This window comes from Rhinoraja longicauda, chromosome 2 (assembly GCF_053455715.1).
Source record: "Rhinoraja longicauda isolate Sanriku21f chromosome 2, sRhiLon1.1, whole genome shotgun sequence".
Taxonomy (NCBI): domain Eukaryota; kingdom Metazoa; phylum Chordata; class Chondrichthyes; order Rajiformes; family Arhynchobatidae; genus Rhinoraja; species Rhinoraja longicauda.
In genome coordinates this window covers 95,855,857-95,882,216 of record NC_135954.1, presented here as the reverse complement: position 1 = coordinate 95,882,216, position 26,360 = coordinate 95,855,857, and the positions used below count along the sequence as shown (strand labels likewise).

Genomic DNA, 26,360 nt, shown 5'->3' with positions numbered 1-26,360 from the left:
GCTTTACCTCCCCCTGAAACCCAACAACCAGTCAAATTTAAACAGCCTCTTACACTGCCTTGAGGACATAAAATGTTGGATGGCACAGAACTTCCTCCAATTAAACGAGAGCAAGTCTGAGGTCATCCTATTCGGCCCCCCCGACTCCATCAAATCGATAACAGGCAGTCTTGGAAGCCTATCCTGCCTAGTCAAACCGCATGTCAAAAACCTCGGCGTGATATTTGACTCTGCATTAAAATTTGACAAGCAAGTCAACGCTGTGGTAAAAGCCAGCTTCTTCCAACTTCGAACCATAGCTAAAATCAAACCTTTCCTCCAATTCGACGACACTGAAAAAATCATTCACGCTTTCATTTCATCCCGCCTAGACTACTGCAACTCCCTATACACTGGGATCAGCCAATATTCCCTGTCCCGCCTGCAACTGGTCCAAAACGCCGCAGCGAGACTCCTGACCCGTAAAAGGGACCACATCACGCCGATTCTGGCCTCTCTCCACTGGCTCCCTGTACGGTACAGAATCAACTTCAAGCTCCTCCTATTCACATATAAAGCCCCCCCCCTACATCAAAAATCTTCTAACCCCCCTCTCTAACTCCAGGTCCCTCAGGTCGGCCGACTTGGGGCTACTCACTATCCCGCGGTCTAGGCTTAAGCTCAGGGGTGACCGCGCTTTTGCGGTTGCAGCTCCTAGACTGTGGAACAGCATCCCTCTCCCCATCAGAACTGCCCCCTCCATCGACTCCTTTAAGTCCAGGCTCAAAACCTATTTCTACTCCCTAGCGTTTGAGGCTCATTGAGGAGGCGCTGTGAACTGTTTTGTATGTGCTGTTATGTTTGTGTGCTACTGTATGTTTCATTTTTTCCTTAGTACCTAATCAAATGTACAGCACTTTGGTCAATGTGGGTTGTTTTTAAATGTGCTATACAAATAAAATTGACTTGACTTGACTTGACTACTGTAAGAAGCGCTAGAACGAATACATAAAATGATCGCATAATTAATTTGCTGAATAATAGAGGTTTTTTAAATATCCGGGGTAGACACAAAATGACTCAGCATCTCTGGATAGAAGGAATGGGTGACGTTTCAGGTCAAGACCCTTCTTCAGACATCTTGATATCCATCTTGACAGTAGGGATAGAACAACAGAATTGTTTAGACACAGAAGGAGGTTGTTTGAAGGTAGACACAAAATGCTGGAGTAACTCTATGACCCAGGAGAGAAGGAATGGGTGACGTTTCGGGTCGAGACCCTGGTTTGAAGTTGGCCTCCTGTTGATCAATCATACCACTGCCAGTTTCCCTGCTCCTTCCCCATAGCCTGGTAAATTATTCTCTCTCAAGTGCCTCCCCAGTTCCCTTTGGAAAGCCCATTTCTTTTCCCTTCATTCTTACTGGCAGTGAATCCCATTGCATAAACAGTGACTAACAATCACAGTTGTAGAGTTATAGAGCGATGCTATATGGAAGCAGGCCTGTCGGCCTATCTAGTCCACACTGACCAACGGCCAACAATGTCACGCAAATCCTACATTAATCCCATTTTTTTACTCTCCTCACATTCTCTACAACTGAACGAAGAATGAAGAAGGCTCTATGTGACTCGAAACGTCACTTATCCATGTTCTCCAGAGATGCTGCCTGACCGGCTGAGTTTCTCCAGCACTTTGTGTCCAGCTCTTCAGCTCCCTTCTGATTCCAATATTCACCTATACATTGGGGGCAATCACCGTGGTATATAAAATCATGAGAGGAATAGATCGGGTAGACGCACAGAATCTCTTACCCAGAGGAGGGGAAATCGAGAACCAGAGGACATAGGTTTAAGGTGAAGGGGGAAAGATTTAATAGGAACCTGAGGAGTAACTTTTTCACACAAAGGGGGATGGGTTTATGAAATGAGCTGCCAGAGGAGATACTATCGCAATGTTTAAGAAACAATTAGGCAGGTACATGGATAGGGCAGGTTTAGAGAGGCATGGGTCAAATGCAGGCAGGTGGGACTAGTGTAGGGAGGGGGAGCAAGGGCGGAGCTGCAGGGTACCGAGGAGACACGTGAGGGTCTCATCTATAATAAGAGGGGGGTACAGCTGGGGGATACCAAGAAGGGTACAGCAGCTCCACCTTTGCTACCCCTCCCCCTACTCGCAACAGGGACAGAGTCCCCCTAGTCCTTACCTTTTACCCCATCAGCCACCGCATACAAAACATAATCCTCTGACATTTTCGGCACTTCCAATGAGATCCCACCACTAGTCACATCTTCCCATCTCCACCCCCATTCCCTCTGCAACTCCTTGGTCAAGTCATCCCTTCCCACCCAAACCACCCCCTCCCCGGGTACCTCGTCTTGCAACTGCAGGAGATGCAACATCTATCCCTATACCTCCTCCCTTGACTCTGTCCAGGGACCCCGACAGACTTTCCAGGTTAGGAAGAGGTTCATTTGCACCTCCTCCAACCTCATCTACTGCATCTGTTGTTCAAGATGTGGACTCTTATACATCGGCGAGACCAAACGCAGACTGGGCGATCGTTTCATTGAACACCTTCGCACAGTCCACCTGGACATATCTGATCTCCCGGTTGCTAAACACTTTAATTCTCCTTCCCATTCCCACACTGACCTTTCTGTCCTAGGCCTCCTTCATTATCAGTGAGGCTAAATGCAAATTGGAGGAACAGCATCTCATATTTGGCTTGGGCAGCTTACAACGCAGCAGTATGAGGTATGATTTCTCTAACTTCAAGTAGCCCTTCCATCCCCTCTCTCTCCATCCCTTCCCCACCCAAGTCACACCAGCTTTTCGTTCTCACCTAGCTACAGCTAACAATGACCTGTTCCCTTTATCATTGTCACTTTTTTTGCATATCTTTCATTCATTTGTTCTTTTTCTCTCTCCATCATCGTTTACAGTGTATCTTTCGTTTCCCTTTACCGTGACTTTGAGTCTGAAGAAGGGTCTCGACCCAAAACGTCACCCGTTCCTTCTCTCCAGAGATGCTGCCTGTCCCACTAATTTACTCCAGCATTTTGTGTCCATCTCTCATTATAGCTAGTACACTGTTTAATGGAGTCATGCAGCACTGAGCTCCACACTTCACCGTTCCAAGCCAGCGAGTGCTGGTGACAAGGTAAGCTCCCAATGTTTATTTTTCAGTTACAAATTCCATTAAAAGGTTTTTAAGCCAAAGCTTAAAATAGTAACAACATTGGAAGAGTGATCTGGATGCTCCCGGGAGAAAGGCAGGCCAATTTCAATGGATGCCCTGACACTCACCTGCTCTCTCACAATATTGACACTTTAACCTCTGCCGGCATCATCCTAGAGTTTTCAGCTTTAATCAATAACACAGCATCGGAACAGGGCCTTTGGCCTGTCAAGTTGGCACAGAGGCACAGTGGTAGGTTTGCTGCCTATCAGCGCCAGAGAACCAGGTTCGATCCTGACTACGGGTGCTGTCTGTACGGAGTTTGTACGTTCTCCCCGTGACTGCGTGGGTTTTCTCCAGGTGCCCCGGTTTCCCCCCACACCCCAAAGACGTGCAGTTTTGTAAGTTAATTGGCTTTTGTAAAATTGGCCCTGGTGTGTAATGTAGTGCTAGTGTATGGGGTGATCATTGGTCGGCACAGACCCGGTGGGCCGAATGGCCTGTGTCCATGTAGTAACTCTAAACTAAGCTGTAAAAGGTGCAAAGTATCTTTAATAGTCTTTTAAGTTGCATTCGGAGACGTTTAAAAACAAGTGAAAATTATGAGCAGTTGAAAATATACCATTGGTTGTAACTAATTAGGGCAGCACAGCTGGTAGAGCTGCTGTCTACAGAGCCAGAGTCCCAGGTTCGATCCCGACCTCAGGTGTTGTCTGCGTGGAGTTTGCACGTTCTCCTTGTGTCTCTGGCAGCTCTACCAGCTGTGCTGCCATAACTAGTTGCAACTAATGTTATATTTTCAACTGCTGATAATTTTCACTCGTTTTTAAATGCCTCCCGAATGCCACTTAAAAGACCATTGTAAATGCTCCACGCTTTATTACATCTGGCAAAAACATAGAAGTGAAGCCTTTGGTCGGGTGCGGTGGGGGGGGCGGGGGAGGGGAGAGGGATAGCAGGAATAAAATGACCTCAGTGCACCACAGAAGAGCCTCAGGCCATTTCCCCCTTGCCTGGGATGCCCTATCAGCATGGTATTGCTTGGGGGAACAGACCACAGGTGATGGTCCTGTCCACATAATTTTCTCGCATGTGAAGAATTAAACTCCATCACCTATTATGGTCAGAAAAAGCAAAGCACGACCCTGGAACATGGAAGCACTGAGTAACGAGGGCTTGCTGCTGCACCCAGCAGTTTAACACCATTTGGTGTAACAGTGTGTAAAAGGCAATCATTCCAAAATCCTAGGAGTCCATTAATCCTGAAACTTTACCTCACCTGATCCATCAATGATAGTAAATCCAATCCGTGTTAATGATCTTCATTTATCATAGCAGCAATGCCAAGTGTGCCTTCAGGGACTCTGAATCCCTGCGATACTGTGTATTATGTATCTAACTACCTATATATATTACTAAAGCTCTCTGTCCGTGTGTATGTGTGTTTGTGCGCTGCATAACTTTTATGGTTCGCACAGCCAAAACAGTACACCATAGCGCCACAATTTCTGCACCACCTTACTCACCATTATCCTGGGCATAATATGTAACAACTCTCATTCAAATTGAAGCTACATTTTTAAAGCTAGAGACATTTTAAAGTTTAAAAATTCACTTTCTAACCCATTTCATGAAACTCCTCAGCGTATGACGTCACAACGCTCCACGTTCCACTTCATTTGCTCCTCACTCGCCAAAACAAGATGGCCGCCGGCAGCGCCGCCGCCCGCCTGCGCTCAGTCCTTCCCTCTCCCCTCGCCTGGCCCCGGCCTCGGCATCTTGCCCGGCCTCAGTCGTTCCCTCGCCCCTCTCACATTACTTCTCACCCGGCCCCGGCCTCGGCCCCTCGCCTCTTGCCTGGCCTCAGTCGTCCCCTCGCCATCTCCCCTCGCCCCTCGCCTCTCGCCCGGCCCCGGCCCCGCCCCGGCGGAGACTCGCACGTCGGCAGTCAGCGTTGAACGCACAGCCACTGGTAAGTGCTTTTCGCAGCAAATAATTTCTTCTTGAGGTACGGTTGGAAAGATGGGCATTCCTGTTCATGTTCATAGGTTATAAGTGCAGAATGAGGCCATTCGGACCATCCAGTCTTCTCTGCCATTGAATCATGGCTGATCTATCTTTCCCTCTAAACCCCATTCTCCTGCCTTCTCCCCATAACCCCTGACATCCATATTAATCAAGAATCTGTCAATCTCCATCTGAAAAATATCTATTGACTTGGCCTCCACAGCCGTCCGTTGCAATAAATTCCACAGATTCACAAGCCTCTGACTAAAGAAAATGGTATATAAAGAAAGTGCACATCTTGGACCCGCAGACCCTCAGCAAATGAGCACCGCAAGGCTGCGTACTCTCCCCTCTCCTTTACTCTCTCTACACCAATGACTGCACCTCCACAGACTCCTCTGTCAAGCTCCTCACGTTTGCGGATGACACTTCCCTGATTGGACTGATCCAGGATGGGGAGGAATCTACCTACAGATGGGAAGTGACACAGCTGGCGTCCTGGTGCCATCGCAACAACCTGGAGCTCAATGCTCTCAAGACAGTGGAACTGATTGTAGACTTTCGAAGAGATCCCCCTCCCCTCCCCCCACTCACCATCAACAACACCATAGTCACATCTGTGGATTCATTTAAGTTCCTTTGGACCATCATCTCCAGGGACCTTAAATGGGGGGCCACCATCGACTCCACAGTCAAAAAGACAACTGAGGAAACACAATCTGCCACAGGCAATGATGGTCCAATTCTATACTGCTATCATTGAGTCCGTCCTCACCTTCTCCATCATGGTCTGGTTTGGCTCAGCCACCAAGCACGACATCCGGAGGCTGCAATGGATCGTTCGCACAGCTGAGAAGGTTGTTGGCTGCAACCTTCCCCCCACTGACGAACTTTACACTGCAAGGGCCAGGAAGCGAGCGGGCAAGAAACCTAGCCACAAACTCTTTGAAGCACTTCCCTCTGGAATGTGACTCCGGACTGTCAAAGCAGCCACAGCCAGACATAAAAACAGCTTTTTTTCCCCACGAGTGATAGTTCTAATCAATAACCAAAGTCTGTAGTCTCTTTTTTGCTCTGGTTTATTTTCACCCACATGTTTAGACCGTAATGGTGTATCCTTATTGTTTTGATGTGTTATGCTTTATTCTTAATTGTTAACTGTATGTTTGTGTTGTCATTTGTGAGCGGAGCACCCAGGCACATTCCTTGTATATGCATACTTGGCCAATAAACCTATTCATATTCATATTCATTGCATATCTGGAACAGATGGTTTCTTGCCTTCCATCTGCACAATGAGTTGCAAGTTGGCCAAATGTATTGCATGTCCTCGCTCTAGTTTAGCTTAGAGATACAGCATGGAAACTGGCTCTTCGACTAACCGAGTCCACGCCGACCATCGGCCACACATCCCCACTAGTTCTATGTTATCCCACTTTCACATCCACTCCCTACCCTCTTTACAGTGGCCATCTACAAACTCTACACCTACAAACCTGGCATGTTGTTGGGATTTCGTTTTAGTTTAGTTTAGGGATACAGCGCGGAAACAGGCCCTTCGGCCCACTGAGTCCTCACTGACCAGTGGTCCTTGTACACTAGCATTATCCTTTAGTTTAGTTCTGTTTAGTTTATTGTCACGTGTTCCGAGGTACAGTGAAAGGCTTTTGTTGCGTGCCAGCAATTCAGTAGAAAGACCATACATGATTACAATCGAGGATTCCACAGCCACAGCCACAGCTACATGATAAAGGGAATAATGTTTAGTGCAACAAAGTCCGATTAAAGATAGTCTGAGGGTCTCCAATAAGGTAGAAAGTATAATGCACTACCGGGCTGCCCACAGTGCTGCCAACTGTGCCACCCTGAGCTGTGCAGGACACTCAGATCAACACCCCAGCCCATCCCTTGCACTTACCATTGATCCACTCGGCCTCTACATCATGAACCTTGAATTCTTCACTGAAGAGATCGTCGATGGTGACCTTCGCCTTCAAGGCCAGGCTGTTATCTTCAACTGTGGACAGATGCAAACAACACGTGGCAACGTTAGATACACCCACAATCGCAGAGACAGACGACATGAGATAAAGTCTCTGGGGGGAAAAAAAAGAGTTGTTCCCGTGTTTTGAAATTGCTTGAAATGAATTTTTAATAACCTAACTTGAAGTAGTGGGAGATTTGTTGCAATTTCAGGAACGTTTCACCAATTATTCCATCAGCACTTTCACCTTTACAGGCATCTGCCTAGTCTAAAGAAAAGTTGCGACCTAAAACGTCACCTGTTCCTTTCCTTCAGAGATGCTGCCTGAAGGGTCTCCACCCGAAATGTTACCCATTCCTTCTCTCCAGAGATGCTGCTTGTCCCGCTGAATTAGTCCAGCATTTTGTGTCTATCTGCTGCCTGACCTGCTGAGTTACTCCAGCATTTGAGTCTATCGTTAGCCTAGAGTTTGAAATATATATATCAATAAAAGAGCATCAAAATAGGTCCTTCAGCCCATCAAATCTATGCCGACCATTATTTAGTTTGGTCCTGGTCATTTGACAATTAAATATTCTTGACTTAAATGTTATAGAGTTACAGTCAATAGACAATAGACAGTAGACAATAGGTGCAGGAGTAGGCCATTCGGCTCTTTGAGCCAGTCATACAGCGTGGAAACAGGCCCTTTGGCCCAACTTGCCCAGACCGACCACATGCTCCATCTACACTAGTCCCATGTGCCTGCATTTGACCCATATCCCTCTAAACCTATCCTATCCATGTACTTGTCTAAGTGTTTCTTAAATGTCATGATTGTACCTCCTCCGGCAGTTCATTCCATACACCCACCACCACCCTTTGTGTAAAAAAGTTACCCCTCATGTTTCTATTAAATCTTTCCACCCTCACCGCAAACCTCTGCCCTCTGGTTATCGAATCCTCTACTGTGGACAAGAGACTCTGTGCATCGACTTGATCCATTCCTCTCTTGATTTTGTACACCTCTATAAGATCACCCCTCATCCTCCTGCGCTCCAAGGAACTGAGTCCTAGCCTGCTTAATCTCTTCCTATAGCCCAGGCCCTCGAGTCCTCGTCATTACTGTTAGTGCCTGCTCTGTCAGCTCATTCCACATACCAACTATTCTTTGTGAGGAAAGATTACCCCTCCTGCCTCTCACTTCAAAAACCCATGCTCCCTCGTTTCAGACATCCCTCCAATGGGAAATAGAGTTTGACTCTCTACCCTGAGTATGCATTTCACAATTTTATATTCCTTTGTCATGTCATCTCACAGTATCCAATGTTCTATAGCTTCTGGATCAGTTCCTGTGGATTGGAGGGTAGCTAATGTTATCCCACTTTTCAAGAAAGGAGGGAGGGAGAAAGCAGGGAATAATAAACCAGTTAGCCTGACATCAGTGGTGGGGAAGATGCTGGAGTCGATTATTAAAGATGTAATAGTGGCGCATTTGGATAACAGTAACAGGATCAGTCCAAGTCAGCATGGATTTATGAAGGGGAATTCATGCTTGGCAAATCTTCCAGAATTATTTGAGGATGTAACAAGGATAATGGACAATGGAGAGCCGGTGGATGTAGTGTACCTGGACTTTCAGAAAGCCTTTGATAAGGTCCCACATAGGAGATTAGTGGACAAAATTAGAGCACATGGTATTGGGGGAAGAGTATTGACATGGATAGAAAATTGGTTGGCAGACTGGAAACAAAGAGTAGGGATTAACAGGTCCCTTTCAGAATGTCAGGCAGTGATTAGTGGGGTGCCGCAAGGCTCGGTGCTGGGACTGCAGCTATTTACAATATGCATTAATGATTTAGATTAAGGAATTAAAAGTAACATTAGTAAATTTGCAGATGACACAAAGTTGGGTGGCAGTGTGAACTGTGAAGAGGATGTCATGAGGATGCAGGGTGACTTGGACAGGTTGGTTGAGTGGGCAGATGCATGGCAGATGCAGTATAATGTGGATAAGTGTGAGGTTATCCACTTTGGTAGCAAGAACAGGAAGGCAGAGTATTATCTGAATGGTGTCAGTTTAGGAAAAGGGAAAGTACAACGAGACCAGGGTGTCCTTGTACATCAGCCACTGAAAGAAAGCATGCAGGTACAGCAAGCAGTGAAGAAAGCTGATGGCATGTTGGCCTTCATGACGAGAGGAGTTGAGTATAGGAACAAAGAGGTCCTTCTGCAGTTGTACAGGGCCCTGGTGAGACCACACCTGGAGGATTGTGTGCAGTTTTGGTCTCCAAATTTGAGGAAAGATATTCTTGCTATTGAGGGCGTGCAGCGTTGGTTCACGAGGTTAATTCCCGGGATGACAGGACTGTCATATGATGAAAGAATGGAGCTACTGGGCTTGTATTCACTGGAATTTAGAAGGATGAGAGGGGATCTTATAGAAACATACAAAATTATTAAGGGATTAGACACGCTAGATGCAGGAAACATGTTCCCCATGTTGGGGGAGTCCAGAACCAGGGGCCACAGTTTAAGAATAAGGGGTAGGCCATTTAGAACTGAGATGAGGAAAAACTTTTTCACCAGAGAGTTGTAAATCTGTGGAATTCTCTGCCTCAGAAGGCAGTGGAGGCCGATTCACTGAATGCATTCAAAAGAGAGTTAGATAGCGCTCTTCGGGCTAGCAGAATCAAGGGATATGGGGAGAAGGCAGGAACGGGGTACTGATTGTGGATGATAAGTCATGGTCACATTGAATGGCAGTGCTGGCTCAAAGGGCTGAACGGCCTGCTCCTACACCTATTTTCTATGTATCTATGTATCCTTCACTACAGGGAAAAGATACTATAAAATCTCTCCTAATAACTCAAGCCTTCCAATCCTGGCAACATGCTTGTGAATCTTATAGTTTAGTTTAGAGGTGCAGCATGAAAACAGGCCCTTCGGCCCATCAAGCCCATGCCAACCGTTGATCACCCATTTCACACTGGTTCTATATTATCTCACTTTCTCATCTGCTCTCGATGCACCGGGTAATTTACAGAAGTCAATTAACCTACAAACCTGCAGGTCTGTGCAATGTGGGAGGATACTGGAGCACCCGCAGAAAACCCACGCGGTCACAGTGAGAACATGCAAACTCCATAAAGACAGCATCCGAGGTCGGGATCGAACCCGGGTCTGTGGCGTTATGAGGCTGCAGCTCTGCCACTGTGCCACCACAACCTGGCTAGGTTATGTCACGTGTGAAGATAGTCTTAGAGCCATATGCAGCATGGAAACAGATCCTTCAGCCCATCTTGCCCATGCTAACCAAGATGCCCATGACACTAGTCCCACCTGCCCGCATTTGGCCCATATCCTGCTAAGCCTTTCCTACCCATGTACCTGTGAAAATGAATTTTAAACGGTGTCACTCTTTTACGAAGATGGGAAATGAAGAAATCACAATTATTTCATCTGTTTGCATAATTTGAAGGGTTCTGACCCAAAACGTCGACTGTCCAGTTCACTCTGCGGATGGTGCCTGACACTGCCTGAGCTCCACCAGCAGCTTGCTTGCGAATCTCTGAGCACCTTTTGTTTTTCTCGTCAAAGAAAGCTGGAGGGGAATGCAAGGGAGGGAGTGGGACTGAGAGACTGAGGTCTGCCACTGGAAAAGGAAAGGAAAGGAAATGAGAATGAACACAGAGGCTGAAGCAAATAGAGGCAAGAGGAGAAGTGAAAGGAAGAAAAAAAGTGCAAGAGAAAGCCTGGTAAGAAAATAAAGTGTGAAGAGGAATGATAACTCAATAAGCTTTGAAGACCTACTACTGTCATCTGCTATATTTAGCGGGTAGCATTTACTTTTTTATTATTTATCCATTCATGAGGTGTAAGCAGCCCTGGTACTTATTCCCCATCTTTAATTACCCTTGAATTATGTTAGACTATGTCAGAGGGCAGTTAAACGTCAACCACATTACTGGAGTCTGTGGGCCAGACTGAAAAAGGAAGGTAGATTCCTTTCCCTTGAAATACATGAGTGAACAGTATGTTTTTTTCCTTCACAGAATTACAGGGCAGTTACAGCAGAAAGGGAGGCCATTCAGCCCATTTAGTTCATACTACATGAAAGAGCAATCACACTCGTCCCACCTTCCTTCACCCACCTTCATCCTTTGGGGCAGCACAGTGTCTCAGCAGTAGAGTTGCTGCCTTACAGCTCCAGAGACCCGGGTTCGATCCTGACTACGGGCGCTGTTTGTATGGAGTTTGTACATTCCCCCTGTTCTCGCGTGAGAGTTTTCCCCGGATGCTCTGGTTTCCTCCCACACTCCAAAGACGTGCAGGTTTGGAGGTTAAGATTGTAAAATTGTCCTTGGTGTGTAGGATAGTGCTACCATATGTGGTGATCATTGGTTGGCGCGAACTCTGTGGCTGAAGGGCCTGTGTCCGCGATACATCTCTGAACTAAAATCCCATCCCACCTTCATCCCACTCCTTCACCCTCTCCTCATGGCTCCGCAAATCCTTTCCTTGCCAATGCTTATCCCACTTAATTTTGAATGATACCTAGTTATTTTGTGGATACCATAACAGTTTTTGTTTGTTCCAGATGTATCAAAATAAATTAATTGAAGTACTCCGATGCAGTGATGGGTATTGAACTCACACTTCTGCAACATCAGTCAAGACGTCAGCATTACTAGGTCAGTATCTACGTGGTGCAATGGAAATCTGTTTGGAAGGATCTCAGGCTTGGGGCTGTCTAGTCTCAGCTATCCTTTAGACTTTAGACTTTAGAGATACAGCGTGGAAACAGCCCCTAGGGCCCACCCAGTCTACGCCAACCAACGTTCACCCCGTACACTAGCACTAACACACTCGGGACAATTTACAATTTACAGCAGCCAATTAACCTACATACCTGCACGTTTTTGGAATGTGGGAGGAAACCGGAGCACCCGGTGAAAACCCACGTGGTCACAGTGAGAATGTGCAAACTCCACACAGATAGCACCTGGAGTCAGGATCGAACCCGTTCCTCTGGTGCTGTGAGGCAGCAACTCTACCGTTGTACCACTGTGCCATCTGCTTCTGTCAATGTCAGTCAAGATGTCAGCATTATACTCGGCCAGTGTCTACATGGTGCAATGAATATTTGTTTGAATGGATCTTTGATTAGAGTCTAGTCTCAGCTATCCTTGGGTAAGCCTTTACTGGATTCTTAAGTAAAGATGTTAAACTCACTGAGCTTCTTGCCATATATTTTTATGTTGCTGATGAAAGCAAGGTATTAAATTGACAGTGTGATCCGTCTAAGCTTCCAGAATAGAACAATCACCATGAAATGCTGGTGCGAACATTTGGAGAAGGTAACTTTCCATCTCATCGTGCATCTCATGCAAAGTGTACTTTTGAACAGATTCAGACCCAATGTCCATCTTTGTCCTGCCTCTCCCTTTGCCCAGCTTTCTTCTCTCCCCTCTCCCCTCTCCCTACAATCGGTCTTAAGAAGGGCCCTGACCCGAAACTTCGCCTATCCTTGTTGTGTAGGAAGAAACTACAGGTGCTGGTTTACACAGAAGATAAACACAAAATGCTGGAGTAACTTAGTGGTACAGGCAGCATCTCTGGACAGATGAAATGGGTGACATTTTGGGTCGAGTTAGGCTCTCAGTTTGAAGAAGGGTCTCGTCCAGAAACATCACCCATTCCTTCTATCCAGAGATGCTGCCTGACCCGCTGAGTTACTCTAGCACCTTGTGTCCTATTGTGTAAACTAGCATCTGCAGTTCCTTGGTTTTACAACTACATTTGCAAGTTGTTGTTGGTTGATAAGTGATCATCGTGAATTCCTACAACAGCTGAATGCTAATGATTTGTGTGATAGTGGATTCTCTCGTCTCTCTGAGCAAAGGGACTGACTGACTGGCACAGTCATCTGGGAGTTAAAATGGAGATCAGTGGGATTTGTTTTCCCACAGATCTGTAAATATTTTCCAAAGTACCACATTCAAAACAGTTAGCAAATTGCATATTAAAAATCTGCAACCACTTGATTGATGCTTATCTGTTTAAAGGCAGCAATGAAGTGAAGATACAGATGCCTACAAAATAATAGATCAGAGCAGGTTTCACAAATAGCAATGCTTTTTGAAAATGGTTATTGGGGCAGTGAGATGCACATAAACACAATACACACCAGCAAGGAGCTTTGTCTGCTATGTATCAGTGGAGAGTGCACAACAATACAACAGGAAATGGACACACTCAAACACGTACGCTCTCAGGCATGAGATCTCATATCCAAGCACCACAAAGAAACAAATCTCTAGTTTCCTCACACCATCCCTCGACTTGCGTAAGCACATCATGCAATTATGTTTCTTCCAGCTATTTTGTTCACACCACTGCTCCAAGCTCAGATGAGCTTCACTCACTCCATTCATGAGATGTGCCTGTCAATGGCAAAGCCAGGATCTATTGTCCATCTTTACATGCCACTGAATTCAACGAATGCATCTCTCTCCCTTTCAGGGAGATGAAATCCGCACAGATTTAATGCATGTGTACATAATGCGATGGCGCGTTCTCCCCAGGGTTGCTCCGATCCCTGTCGCCTGCAGGCAGGCCAGAAGAAGCCTGCAATCAGAGGCAGAGCAGGCGAGCTTTATACATACTGCGTGGAAGCAGGCCCTTGGGCAGCCAAGTCCACGCCAACCATCGATCACCCGTACGCTAGTTCTATGTTCTCCAAGTTTCGCATACCACACACCAAAGGCAATTTACCGATGCCAATTAACCTACAAACCTTTAGCATGGATTTTCCAGAGATGATCTGTGGGAAAAGGCATGTCTTTGGAATGAGGGAGAAAGCTGGAGCACCCAGAGAAAACCCAGGCGCTCAGAGGGTGAACGTACAAACTCCGTACATACTGCACCCGTAGTCAGGGTCAAACCTGGGTCTCTGGCGCTGTAAGGCAGCAACTCTACCACTGCACCACTGTGCGACCTAGTAGGAATTTTAATAGCATTTAGAATTTACTGAGAATAAACATTAAATCTCAACTCCAAAGGGATATCCTTACACTAGTTGTCATGGAATTTGTGGTGTAGGGAGGTCTCTTGGGAGATTGAATACCATGTTTATTCGCAGTGAATTCTAAATGTGATTATAATGGTCTTCAAAAGTCCCACTCTTTTCTCCAATGGTTATATCTATCACCGTGATTTTGTCCACTTGGTGATGTATAATTTGCATTTGTCTTCTTTGCGCATTCTTTAATGTATCATGAGCATTTAATGGCATTGGGCCTGTACTCGCTGGAGTTTGGAAAGATTAATTCCCGGAATGGCGGGACTGTCATATGTTGAAAGACTGGAGCGATTAGACTTGTATACACTGGAATTTAGAAGGATGAGAGGAGATCTTATCAAAACGTATAAGATTATTAAGGGGTTGGACACGTTAGAGGCAGGAAACATGTTCCCAATGTTGGGTGAGTCCAGAACAAGGGGCCACAGTTTAAGAATAAGGGGTAGGCCATTTAGAACGGAGATGAGGAAAAACTTTTTCAGTCAAGGAGTTGTGAATCTCTGAAATTCTCTGCCTCAGAAGGCAGTGGAGGCCAATTCTGTGAATACATTCAAGAGAGAGCTAGATAGAGCTCTGAAGGATAGCGGAGTCAGGGGATATGGGGAGAAGGCAGGAATGGGGTACTGATTGAGAATGATCAGCCATGATCACATTGAATGGTGGTGCTGGCTCGAAGGGCCGAATGGCCTCCTCCTGCACCTATTGTCTATTGTCTATCGTCTATTGTCTATGAGAGGTGAATCTCATTGAAACATCGAATAAGGAAAGGCCTGGATAGAGTGGACGTGGAGAGGATGTTTCCAGAATGTAGAGCTAGAGGGTACAGCTTCAGAATAAAAGGACGTATCTTCAGAAAGAAGATGAGGAGAAATTTATTTAGTCAGATGTGGTGAATCTGTAGAATTCATTACCATGGACAGTCAATGGATATTTATAAGGTGTAGATTGACAGGTTCTTGATTAATACGGGTGTCAGGGGTTTATGGAGAGAAGGCAGGAGACTGGGGTTGAGAGGTAAAGATAGATCAGCCATGATTGAATGGTGGAGTAGACTCGATGGGCCGAATGGCCTAATTCTGCTCCTATGGCTTATGACACCTCAGGACGGAAATGATCATTAAGCTTTGGCATGGATTTTCCAGAGTTTATATGTGGGAAAAGGCAGGAAAGGTTGTTGATCCCTCAGAGACGGCATTAATAATGGTGTTGCCATGGTAGCAACTCTAAAAAAAATGTTGTTAAGCAACGGGGACAACATTATACAGAGTTCACCATCTGCTCTGCCTGCGGTTGGCCAGATACAATAGAGTTCCGATCAATAGAGGTGAAGACCTTCAGTAAGAAGTAAAGAGGGAATTCTACTTGCAATCTGCTGCTAAACACCTCCCATCACATCGCTGTTTAAGATATGAAACACGCACAACAGCAATTTGCATGTACTCTCACTAAGTTAATCCAAGGTATTTAATTTTTTTAGAGATAGAGAATGGAAACAGTCCCTTCGGCCCACCAAATTACGGCAACCACGCTGTTTGCTTGCATTTAGCCAGTGCGCCAGGAAAGATTGGTTTTGTTTGGTTTACTTTAGTTAAACTTAGTTTAGTTTAGTTCAGATATATAGCCTGGAAATGGGCCCTTCGGCCCAGCGAGTCTGCGCCAACCATCGTGGGTTTAAATCTATCACCCATCAGCTTAAGCCTATGTCCTCTGGTTTTTGATTCCCCTACTCTGCATTCACCCGATCTATTATATACAGTATAAGATCACCCCTCTTCCTCCTGCGCTCCAAGGAATTAAAGTCCTAGCCTGCTCAACCTCTCCCTATAGTTCAGACCCTCGTGTCCTAGCAACACCCTCGTAAATTATCTCTGCACTCTTTCCAGCTTGACAATATCTAGATGACATTAAGATGACATTAATTCCCTTCAGATTGTTATTATAGATCGTGACAAGCTGGGCTGCAAATACTGATCCCTGCCGTAGCTGACCTGTCGCTGATGATACTTTGTGGCTGATGGTACTTTGACCTCGTGGGTTTTCTGCGCCAACCACCCGTTCGTTCACACTAGTCCGATGTTATTCCACTCACTCATCCCCGCTCTACGGACTCGGGCCGATTTTACAGAGGCCAATTAACCTACAAACAGCATGTCTTTGGGATGTGGGAGGAAACCAGAGCACCCGGAGGAAACCCACTCTGTCACAGGGAGAACGTGCTGAGAGGAAGTCTGGCAGAACACAAAGCACCTTGACAGGGATAACAGGATTGAGTTGAGCCAACATAGACTTATGGAGGGATAATCATATCTGTCGAAGGGCTGGAGGATGTGACTAATGGAATAGTTAAGTGGGATCGAGGGGATGTGGTGTATTTGAATATTTGGGAGGAGGTCGATTGAGTACAACATAGGGAGTTTGTCAACAATGTTAGAAAGGAGCAGCACAGTGGCACAGCGGTAGAGTTGCTGCCTCATAGCGCCAGAGACCTGTGTTCGATCCTGACCTTGGATGCTGTCTGTACGCAGTTTTTAAAGTTCTCCCTTTGACCTCGTGGGTTTTCACCGGGTGCTTCGGTTTCCTCCCACATTCCAAAGACGTGCAGATTTGTAGGTTAATTGGCTTCTTTAAGTTGCCTCTAGTAGGATGCGAAAGTGGGATTACACATCTAAACGAAACAAAACGCATCTAATTGGAGGCAATGTACCACATGGGTTGAGAAATGATTATCAGACTGAAAACAAGGGATGGGAAGAAAGTACCCATTCTCAGGTTGACAGACTGAGACTGGTCAGGTACGGCAGGCATCAGTATTTGCAGCCCAGCTTGTCACGATCTATAATAACAATCTGAAGGGAATTAATGTCATCTTAATGTCATCTAGATATTGTCAAGCTGGAAAGCGTGCAGAGATAATTTACGAGGGTGTTGCTAGGACATGAGGGCCTGAACTATAGGGAGAGGTTGAGCAGGCTAGGACTTTAATTCCTTGCAGCGCAGGAGGAAGAGAGGTGATCCTGTACTGTATCTAATAGATCGGGTAAATGCAGAGTAGGGGAATCAAAAACCAGAGGACATAGGTTTAAGGTGATGGGTGATAGATTTAAAGGGAACCTGAGGAGTAACATTTTACACAAAGGGTAGTGGGTATATGGAACGATGTTTAAGAAACATTTAGATAGGTACATGGATAGGACATGTTTTAAAGGGATATGGGCCAAACGCAGGCAAATGGGAACAGTGTAGATGGGGCATGTTGGTCGGCGCAAGCAAGTTGAGCCTAGGGCCTATGACACTATGTACAAGGTTGCTGATACAAAGCTAGCTGCGATTGTGAATATGGTATGTAAGGAGGCTTCAAGGGGATTCAAACAAGTTGAATGAGTGGGTGAGAACATGACATTATACAGAAAAATGTGAGGTCATCCAATTTTGTGCACATAACAGAAACATGTAGTATTTGTTAAATGGTGAAAGTTTAGTTTAGTTTAAAGATACATTGTGGAAACAGGCCATTCGGCCCACTGATTCCACATCGACCAACGATCACCCCCATCCACTAGTTTCTCTGTTATCCCAGTTTTGCATCCTACACACCAGGGGCAATTTACAGAGGTCGATTCACCTACAAAACTGCACATCTTTGGAATTTTCATGTTCATAAGTTATAAGAGTAGAATTAGGCCATTTGGCCCATCAAGTCTACTCTGCCATTCAATCTTGTCTGATCTATCTTTCGCCCTCAAGCCCAAATGTGGGAGGAAACCAGAGCACCCAGAAAAATCCCATGTGGAATCAAGGGGTGCGGGGAGAAGGCAGGAACGAGGTACTGATTGTGGATGATCAACCATGATCACATTGAATGGCGGTGCTGGCTCGGAGGGCCGAATGGTCTACTCCTGCACCTATTGTATATGTATCTATGTACCTATGGTCACAGGGAGAACGTAAAAACCCTGTACTGACAGCACCCGCAGTGAGAATTGAACCTGGGTCTCCGCTGCTGTAAGGCAGCAACTCTACCGCTGCACCACTGTGCCACCAAGGGCCACTAAGGAAGTCATGCTGCAATTGTCTAGGACCTAGTGAGACCTGAGAGGCTAAGAACAAAGATTCACTGGACAGCTACTAAGGATGGTGTGTTTGTCACATGATCAGAGATTTCTTTTTTAGAATGATGTTTTGTTTAGTTTAGTTTATAGACACAAAATGCTGGAGCAACTCAGCGGGTCAGGCAGCATCCCTGGAGAAAAGGAATAGGTGACGTTTCAGGTCAAGACCCTTCTTCAGACTGAGAGTCAGGGGGGGGGAGGGTAATTAGAGGTATGAAAAGGTACAGAGAACAAATGAATGAAAGGTATGAAAAGGAGAAATCAAAACTAGAAACGATGATCAAGGAACGATAGAGCCCACAATGGTCCATTGTTGGTTGTGGAGAAGGTGATAATGAGTAGAAACAGTGATACTAAGCAGGACGACAGTGAAACTAGTAGGAGGTCAATGGTGGGGGGAGGGATAGAGAGAGAGGGAATGCAAGGGTTACTTAAAATTAGAGAAAGCAATATTCACACCACTGGGTTGCAAGCTGCCCAAGCTAAATATGAGGTGCTGTTCCTCCAATTTGTGTTTGGCCTCTCACCGACAGTGGAAGAGGCCCAGGACAGAAAGGTCAGTATGGGAATGGGAAGGGGAGTTAAAATATTTGACAACCGGGAGATCGCGTGGGCCAAGGCGGACTGAGCAAAGTTTCTTCAGCGGAATGATCGCCCAGTCTGCCCCTGGTCTCGCCGTTATATGGGAATCCATACCTAGAACAACAGATACAGTAGATGAGGCAAGTGAACCTGAAAGGACTGTTGGGATCCCTGGATGGAGTCGACGGAGGAGGTATAGGGACAGGTGTTGCATCCTCTGCGGTTGCAGGTGAGAGTAGAAACATAGAAACATAGAAACACAGAAAAATTGGTGCAGGAGTAGGCCATTCGGCCCTTCGAGCCAGCACCGCCATTCAATATGATCATGGCTGATCATTTAAAACAGTACCCTGTTCCTGCTTTATCCCCATATCCTTTGAAGTACCCAGGGAGGGGGTAGTTTGGGTGGGAAGGGATGTTTACCATGGAGTTGCGGAGGGAACGGCTTAGTTTAGTTTAGATCAGTTTAGTTTAGCTTACTTTAGTTGTTTGTGGTTACGCGTACTGAGGTACAGTGAGAAGCTTTTTTGTTGCCTGCTATCCAGTCAGTGAAAGACTATACATGATTACAATCAAGCTGTCCACAGTGTACAGATACAGATTTTAATGAGAGAAGTTCTCTCGAAAACGTGCAAAGTTCTCAATGAAGTAAAACACAAAGTATTGGAGTAACTCAGTGGGTCAGGGAGCATCTCTGGAGGTGATGAATAAGCAATGTGTCGGGTCGGGACCGTTCTTCAAATGGAGTCACTCCAGCACTTTGTATTTTACTCAAGTTTTTAATGTCTCCAAAGTTCTTGATGGGCCTGCTACGCTGGATGCAAAGATGACGTTTCCACTGGCTCAGGAGAGTGGGACAATGGGGATGAGTTTCAGAATTAACTCTCGCACAGCATCCCGGATTCAAGCCACTTGTTGCTTAGAAACAATTTTCCCATCACTTTCGATTCGCTTACCAATCACTACATTTCATGCCCTCTGGATATTAACCCTCCAACCTGTGGGAACAGTTTCCTTCTATTCATTCTGTCTAATACCATATAAACTTTGCCATCATCTTCCTTTTTCAACGTCAGATCTGATTGCTCAATGTGTTCCACTTTCCCAAACGCCCCTCTTATCTCATACTTGCCCTGAGCCTGGCTCTGTCTCTGTCTCACACACACCTTCCAACAACATTCAACCTTTCTTCAACGCATCAGTCTCCCACTTGAGTGGGAACGGTGTGCTTCACCAACAATTCCTCTCAACGTATGCCTGTGTTTTTTTTATCCATCCTCTCACTTTCCTTGAGGCTGTGCAATGTACTGGTCTCTAACTTACTTTCCTTGTCAGCACTATTGAAGGTTGCAGCCCTGAAATATCTCTCCCCAGATGCCGATGGACACGTCACTCGTTTGCAGCTTCTGTTTGTTTTCCCCTTCAGAACTTCACCATTATCAGATTTTTAAAATTATTATCTCTGCAGGTGATTGATTTTGCTTTTATTTGCGACTAATTTCAACAGGATGGCACGGTGGCGCAGCGGCAGAGTTGCTGCGTTACAGTGCCAGAAACCCGGGTTTGATCCTGACAACAGGTGCTGTCTGTACGGAGTTTGTACATTCTTCCTCGTGCGTTTTCTCCGGATGCTCCAGTTTCCTCCCACATTCCAAAGATGTGCAGGTTTGTAGGTTAATTGGCTCCTGTCAATTGTCCCTAGTGTATAGGATAGAAGCCTCCTCTATGGTTCATCCTCAAAAATCATCAATAAACTCCAATACATCCAGAACTCCGCTGCCCGTCTACTCACCCACTCCCTGACCCGTGACCATATCACCCCTGTCCTCTACAAGCTCCACTGGCTCCCCATCCCCCAGAGAATCCAGTACAAAATCCTCCTCATGACCTACAAAGCCCTCCATAACCTGGCCCCATCCTACCTGACTGACCTCCTCCACAGACACACTCCCACCCGTACCCTCCGCTCTGCTGCTGCTAACCTCCTGTCCCCCCCCATCCGGACCAAACTCAGATCCTGGGGGGACAGGGCTTTCTCCATCGCTGCTCCCACCCTCTGGAACTCACTACCTCAAACCATTAGAGACTCCTCCTCACTCACCACATTCAAAACATCACTGAAGTCTCACCAGTTCAACACTGCCTTCAATCATTGACCGTCGCTTCACCTTATCCTTCCTTTTCTGTTCGTTTATTTATTTATTTTTTTGTCTTATTTACCATGTAAAGCGTCTTTGAGTGTCTAGAAAAGCACTATACAAATGTAATGTATTATTATTATTATTATTAACAAGTACATGGGTGATCGTTGGTTGGCACGGACTCGGTGGGCTGAAGTGCCTGTTTTCATTCTGCATCTCTAAACTCTAAACCTCCGATAAATGGAATGGTCGGCCATTCCAACAAGCATAACCTGAGATTTAGTTGTAGTTTTTTGAGATATATTGTGGAAACAGGCCCGCCGGCCCACCGAGTCCGTGCTGACCAACAATCACCCATATGCTGGTTCCATCCGACACAATAGGAACAACTTACAGAAGCCAATTAACCTGCCAACCCGTACGCCTTTGGAGTGTGGGAGGAGACCGGAGCACCCAGAGAAAACCCACGTGGTCACAGGGAGAACGTACAAACTCCGCACAGACAGCACCCGTAGTCAAGATTGAACCTGCATCTACGGTGCTGCAGTGGTATGCCACTGTGCTGCCCCAAATACAAAACAAATTCTTTTTTTTTTTTAATACTCATTTTTGGAACATTAACATGACTGCATGATCGACATGTGTCATCCAAAGCTAACAGAATGCTCAATGCATATGGAGGGTTGAATGCAAAAATGAGAATACTATGGTTCAATTATACAGTTCACAGCCTTCCTCTGGAGGACTGAATGTGTTATATGGGAAAAAATGATGTGATGTTGAGACTGATCTAAGGCACTGATCAGACTACATTTGGAGTATTGTGAGCGGCTTTGGGCCCCATATCTGAGGAAGGATGTGCTGGCATTGGAGAGGGTCCAGAGCAGGTTTACCAGAATGTTCCCAGGTATGATTTTTATACCTGAGCGTTTTAAGGCTCTGGGACTGTACTCGCTAGAGTTTCAAAGGATGAGGGGGAACCTCATTGAAACTTACCGAATAGTGAAAGGCCTGGATGTGGAGAGGATGTTTCCACTAGTGGGACAGTCTAGGACCAGAGACCAGAGCCTCAGAATAAAACGACGTACCTTCAGGAAGGAGATGAGGAGTGATTTCTTTAGTCAGAGGGTGGTGAATCTGTGGAATTCATTGGCACAGAAGGCTGTGGAGGCCAAGTCAATGGATATTTTGAAGGTGGAGATTGATAAATTCTTGATTAATAAGGGTGTCAGGGATTATAGGGAGAAGGCAGGAGAATGGGGTTAGGAGGGAGAGATAGTTCAGCCATGATTGAATGGCGGAGTAGACTTGATGGACCGGATGGCCTAATTCTGCTCCAATAACTTACGAACATGAACTTATGAAAATAAACTACAGATTTGGGAATCTTGGTGATTTTGCACTCCTGTTTAAAATGGAAGGAGGTAAAGCAACAAATATACCCGTATAAGTTGTACATAGGACATAGGTGAGATTTGTTAGGATTTCATTCCTTGGAGTACAGGTGGCTGACGGGTGATCTTATAGAAATGTACAAAATCATGTGGAGAATAGATAGGGTGAATGCACAGAGTCATTTAGCCAGAGTAAAGGAATCAAGAACCAGAAGACATAAATTTAAGGTGAGATGGAAAAGATTTAATAGGAACCGGAATGGCAACCTTTTCACACCGAGGTTGGTGGGTAAATGTAGTGAGCTGCTCGAGGAGGCAGGTATCATCACAACATTTAGAAGACATTTGGACAGGTACATGGATAGGAATGCTTTAAAAGGGATATGGTCAAACAGAGGCAGGTGGGACGAGCCTAGATGGAGCATCTGGCTCAGCATGGGCAAGTTAGGCTGAGAAGTCTGTTCCTGTGCTGTATGACACTATGACTCTAATTGAGGGCTGTGGGGAACTGGCACTGAAGAGGAGTTAAGGCCAATGCAGATGAACCATGAACCATCACAGTGAATGGTGAGGCAGGCTTCAGTGCCTGCTGGTTTACTCCTGCTCCTGTTTTCTTGTCTTGTTGTGTTCAGCAATGATAGAGGACAGTCAGGAGAGCGTGCAACTCGAAAGGGAATCTACAGGCAGTAGTTTTAATGAGTGACCTAAATATACTCTGTGCACCAGCAGAGTGGATGCATCCCAAACCATCTGACTGGCAAAAGGTGACAGGTTTAGCAGCCTCAATGCTGAATATAGGGTTTTGGTTCAGTTTAGTTTAGTGCTACCGTGCAGAATCAGGCCCTTCGGCCCACCGTGTCCGCGCTGCGCAGCGATCACTCCGTACACTAACGCTGTCCGACACATGAGGGACAATTTACAATTTTTACCGAAGATAAATTAACCTACAAAACTGCACGCATTGGGAATATGGGAGGTAACCGGAGCACCCAGGAAAAACCCATGTGGTCACGGTACAATCTCGGTACGGACAGCACCCGTAGTCGGAATCGAACCCGGGACTCTGGAGCTGTAAGGCAGCAATTCCACTGCCGTGCCACTGTGCCACCCTAAGGCTTTAGAATAAGTGCAGACGGAGAATTAAATAACGACTGCAGTGGACCACAAAGTCATCGTAACTCACGCTGAATTAGCCTTGCACCATAGGTCATTTTTATTGAAGACAAACACAAAGTTTATGGGTATGGCAGATCTAGCGGCAGCTCTTGGAGCTGAAGATCCAAGATTTATATCACAGGTCACTACCCTTAGAACAGAAAAACATATGAAATGGAAGCACTATTAGGCGAGGAAGCCCCTCAAGTCTTTCAACTTTAATTTTGTGTTCAATAACAATGACCTATGGAACGAAGGCTAACGGCAGAATGATCTGATCTTTTGTGCCTCCCTTATTCTGTATTTCACCAGAATCCTGACTTTGCATTACACAAGGGTGGATTCCAAAGATTTAAATCCATCTCCATGGCAACATTCTTCCTGATCTTTATCTTTTAGGGTGGCACGGTGGCGTAGCTGGTAGATCAGCCACCTCACAGCACCAGAGACTAGGTGTGCCAACTATCTCACTCCCAAATAAGGGACAAGGTTACATCACCGCCCCACACCCCACGTGAACTCACCCAGCTAGCGACCACGTGCTCCCACTCCACCAACCTCTGTTAGGAGGCACCTACACTGTCCGGACCTACAGGGCCCCCGGGGCTACAGTGTCCGGACATACACTGTCTGGACCTACACTGTCTGGGCCTACAGCACCCCCGGGCCTAAAGGGCCTGTCCCACTTAGGCGATTTTAAGGCGACTGCCGGCGACTAGGCTGTCGCCGACAGTTCGCCGGGGTGTCGCGGGCATGATCGTGAGGAGTCTTCCAAAAATCGTAGTGGATCTCGGCGCGTCGCTGAGAAATCATCCTGAGTGAAATTTCTCGGCGACAGCTGGCTTGTCGCCAGGTATTGTTGCTTATTGCGGGCGCTGTCACATGCTGCCCCCAGGTTTGCTAGGTTGTCGCAGATGCATTTAGAAGCACATAGTATTAAATTGTAAAGTCATTTGAAGATACCATAAAATACTTGTGTTTAACCAATTTATTTACCATCAGGACATTTGACAGGTAGATTGGAGGCGACAGTTTGACGGTCAGGTAAGTGTGGGAATTTTCGCGATGTTTATGGCCATCAGCCGTTACATTTAAAGTGGGCTCCCAACCCAGATATGCAACCCAGAAACCAGATATGCATCTCCCTTACATTTTCAAAGAATGCCCACACTCCGCACAAAAATCCATTTAACCACGTTTAAAATTAAATTTCTTAATGCTGCTATTAGTAAACTGGAAGTCAATCCAGTTTATGCCTTGTGACCGTGAAGCTTGGATTTCAAGTAACCCGGGCAAGATGTTATATTTCAAAACTCTCAAGTAATTACAGACTTGTCAGTGATTTCAGCAAAAATTAGGATGCCGGAGAAGCATTGATAAGCGTGGGAATTTTGCGATGTTTCCAAAGACGGTGTAATCTCGACCTGACTCGGCATTGTCCTGGTCATTGTCGTAGGGTAAAAGAAAAATTTGGCGAACTGCTACGACTTTGACAGTCGCCGGCAGTCACCTAAAATTTGCCTAAGTGGGGCAGGCCCTTAATACGGGACAAGGGTGGTCCCATACGGGACAAACCAATTTAGCCCAAAATACAGAATGTCCCGGCTAATACGAGACAGTTGGCAACCCTACCAGAGACCCAGGATCGATCCTGACAGCAGGTGGGTTTACTATAATTTAGTTTCGTTTGTAGGTTTGTAGGTTAATTGGCCATTGCAAATTGCTCCAAGTGTGTAGGGAGTCAATGAGAAAGTGGAATAACATAGAACTAATGTTGGACAGGTACATGGATAGGAATGGTTTAGAGGGATATGGGCCAAACACAGGCAGGTGGGACCAGTGAAGATGGCGGCACAGTGACGCAGCGGTAGAAGGGCCTGTTTCCGTGCTGTATCTCTAAAAAAAAAGATGGGCCGAAGGCCCTGTTTCTATGCTGTTTGACTTTATGACTAAACTAAACTTAACAATTGTCAGTTTAGATTGGAGAAACAACGTGGAAACAGGCCCTTTGGCTCACCGATTCCACACTGACCAACAATCACCCATACATTAGTTCTGTCTTACACACAAGGGACAATTTACACAAGTCAATTAACCTGCAAACCTGCATATCTCTGAGGACCTGGAGAAAACCCATGCAGTCACAGGGAGAACGTACAAACTCTGTACAGACAGAAGCCATAGTCAGGATCAAACCCAGGTCTCTGGTGCGGTAAGGCATCAACTCTACCACTGTGCCACAGTGCCTCTAAAAGTATCCAACCCTTCATTTTGAAGCCTTCCATTTTACTAAACTACTTCAGAATCTCGATTTTCTTCCCTGTGGTTGCCTCTCAAGCCTCTGGCTGTCAAAGGACATTGCCTCTACTTAGACTCCTTTAAGCCCTTTCTAGAATCCTGAGGATAGCCCGGTGGCACAGCCAACAAAGCTGCTGCCCCAGAGAGCCCTGGCTTCAGTCCTGGACCAATTAACGCCACTCTGACGTAAATTCCAATGAAATGTTTTGTAAATAAAGCTTTGTCCTCATTCAACCTCGCTTCCGATATTAATTCCATGTTATCACAGTTCTGCAAGTGACAGGAATGCTCAATTAAAGCTGGTGCAATCATTCGCACCAGGAAACATCATCACTGCCTTACCCAGACTTAACAAAACTCATCCCTCACATAACAACACCAGATGGTTCTTTCTCCAAACTTCCTTTCAGCCATTTGTTTATTGCATATATATATATATAAATGTGTATATATATTTGTATATATAT

General features: G+C 45.8%; 1 protein-coding gene across 5 annotated transcripts in view; it reads right to left on the bottom strand.

The window, feature by feature from the left end:
* dpp6a (dipeptidyl-peptidase 6a) overlaps positions 1–26,360 on the bottom strand; it is a 918,316-nt gene that overhangs the window by 269,388 nt on the left and 622,568 nt on the right. For all 5 annotated transcript variants that reach the window (XM_078424689.1, XM_078424708.1, XM_078424702.1 and 2 more), the window contains exon 3: positions 7,086–7,184. In XM_078424689.1, the coding sequence (XP_078280815.1) occupies positions 7,086–7,184 (99 nt within the window). The remainder of the gene's footprint in view (positions 1–7,085; positions 7,185–26,360) is intronic.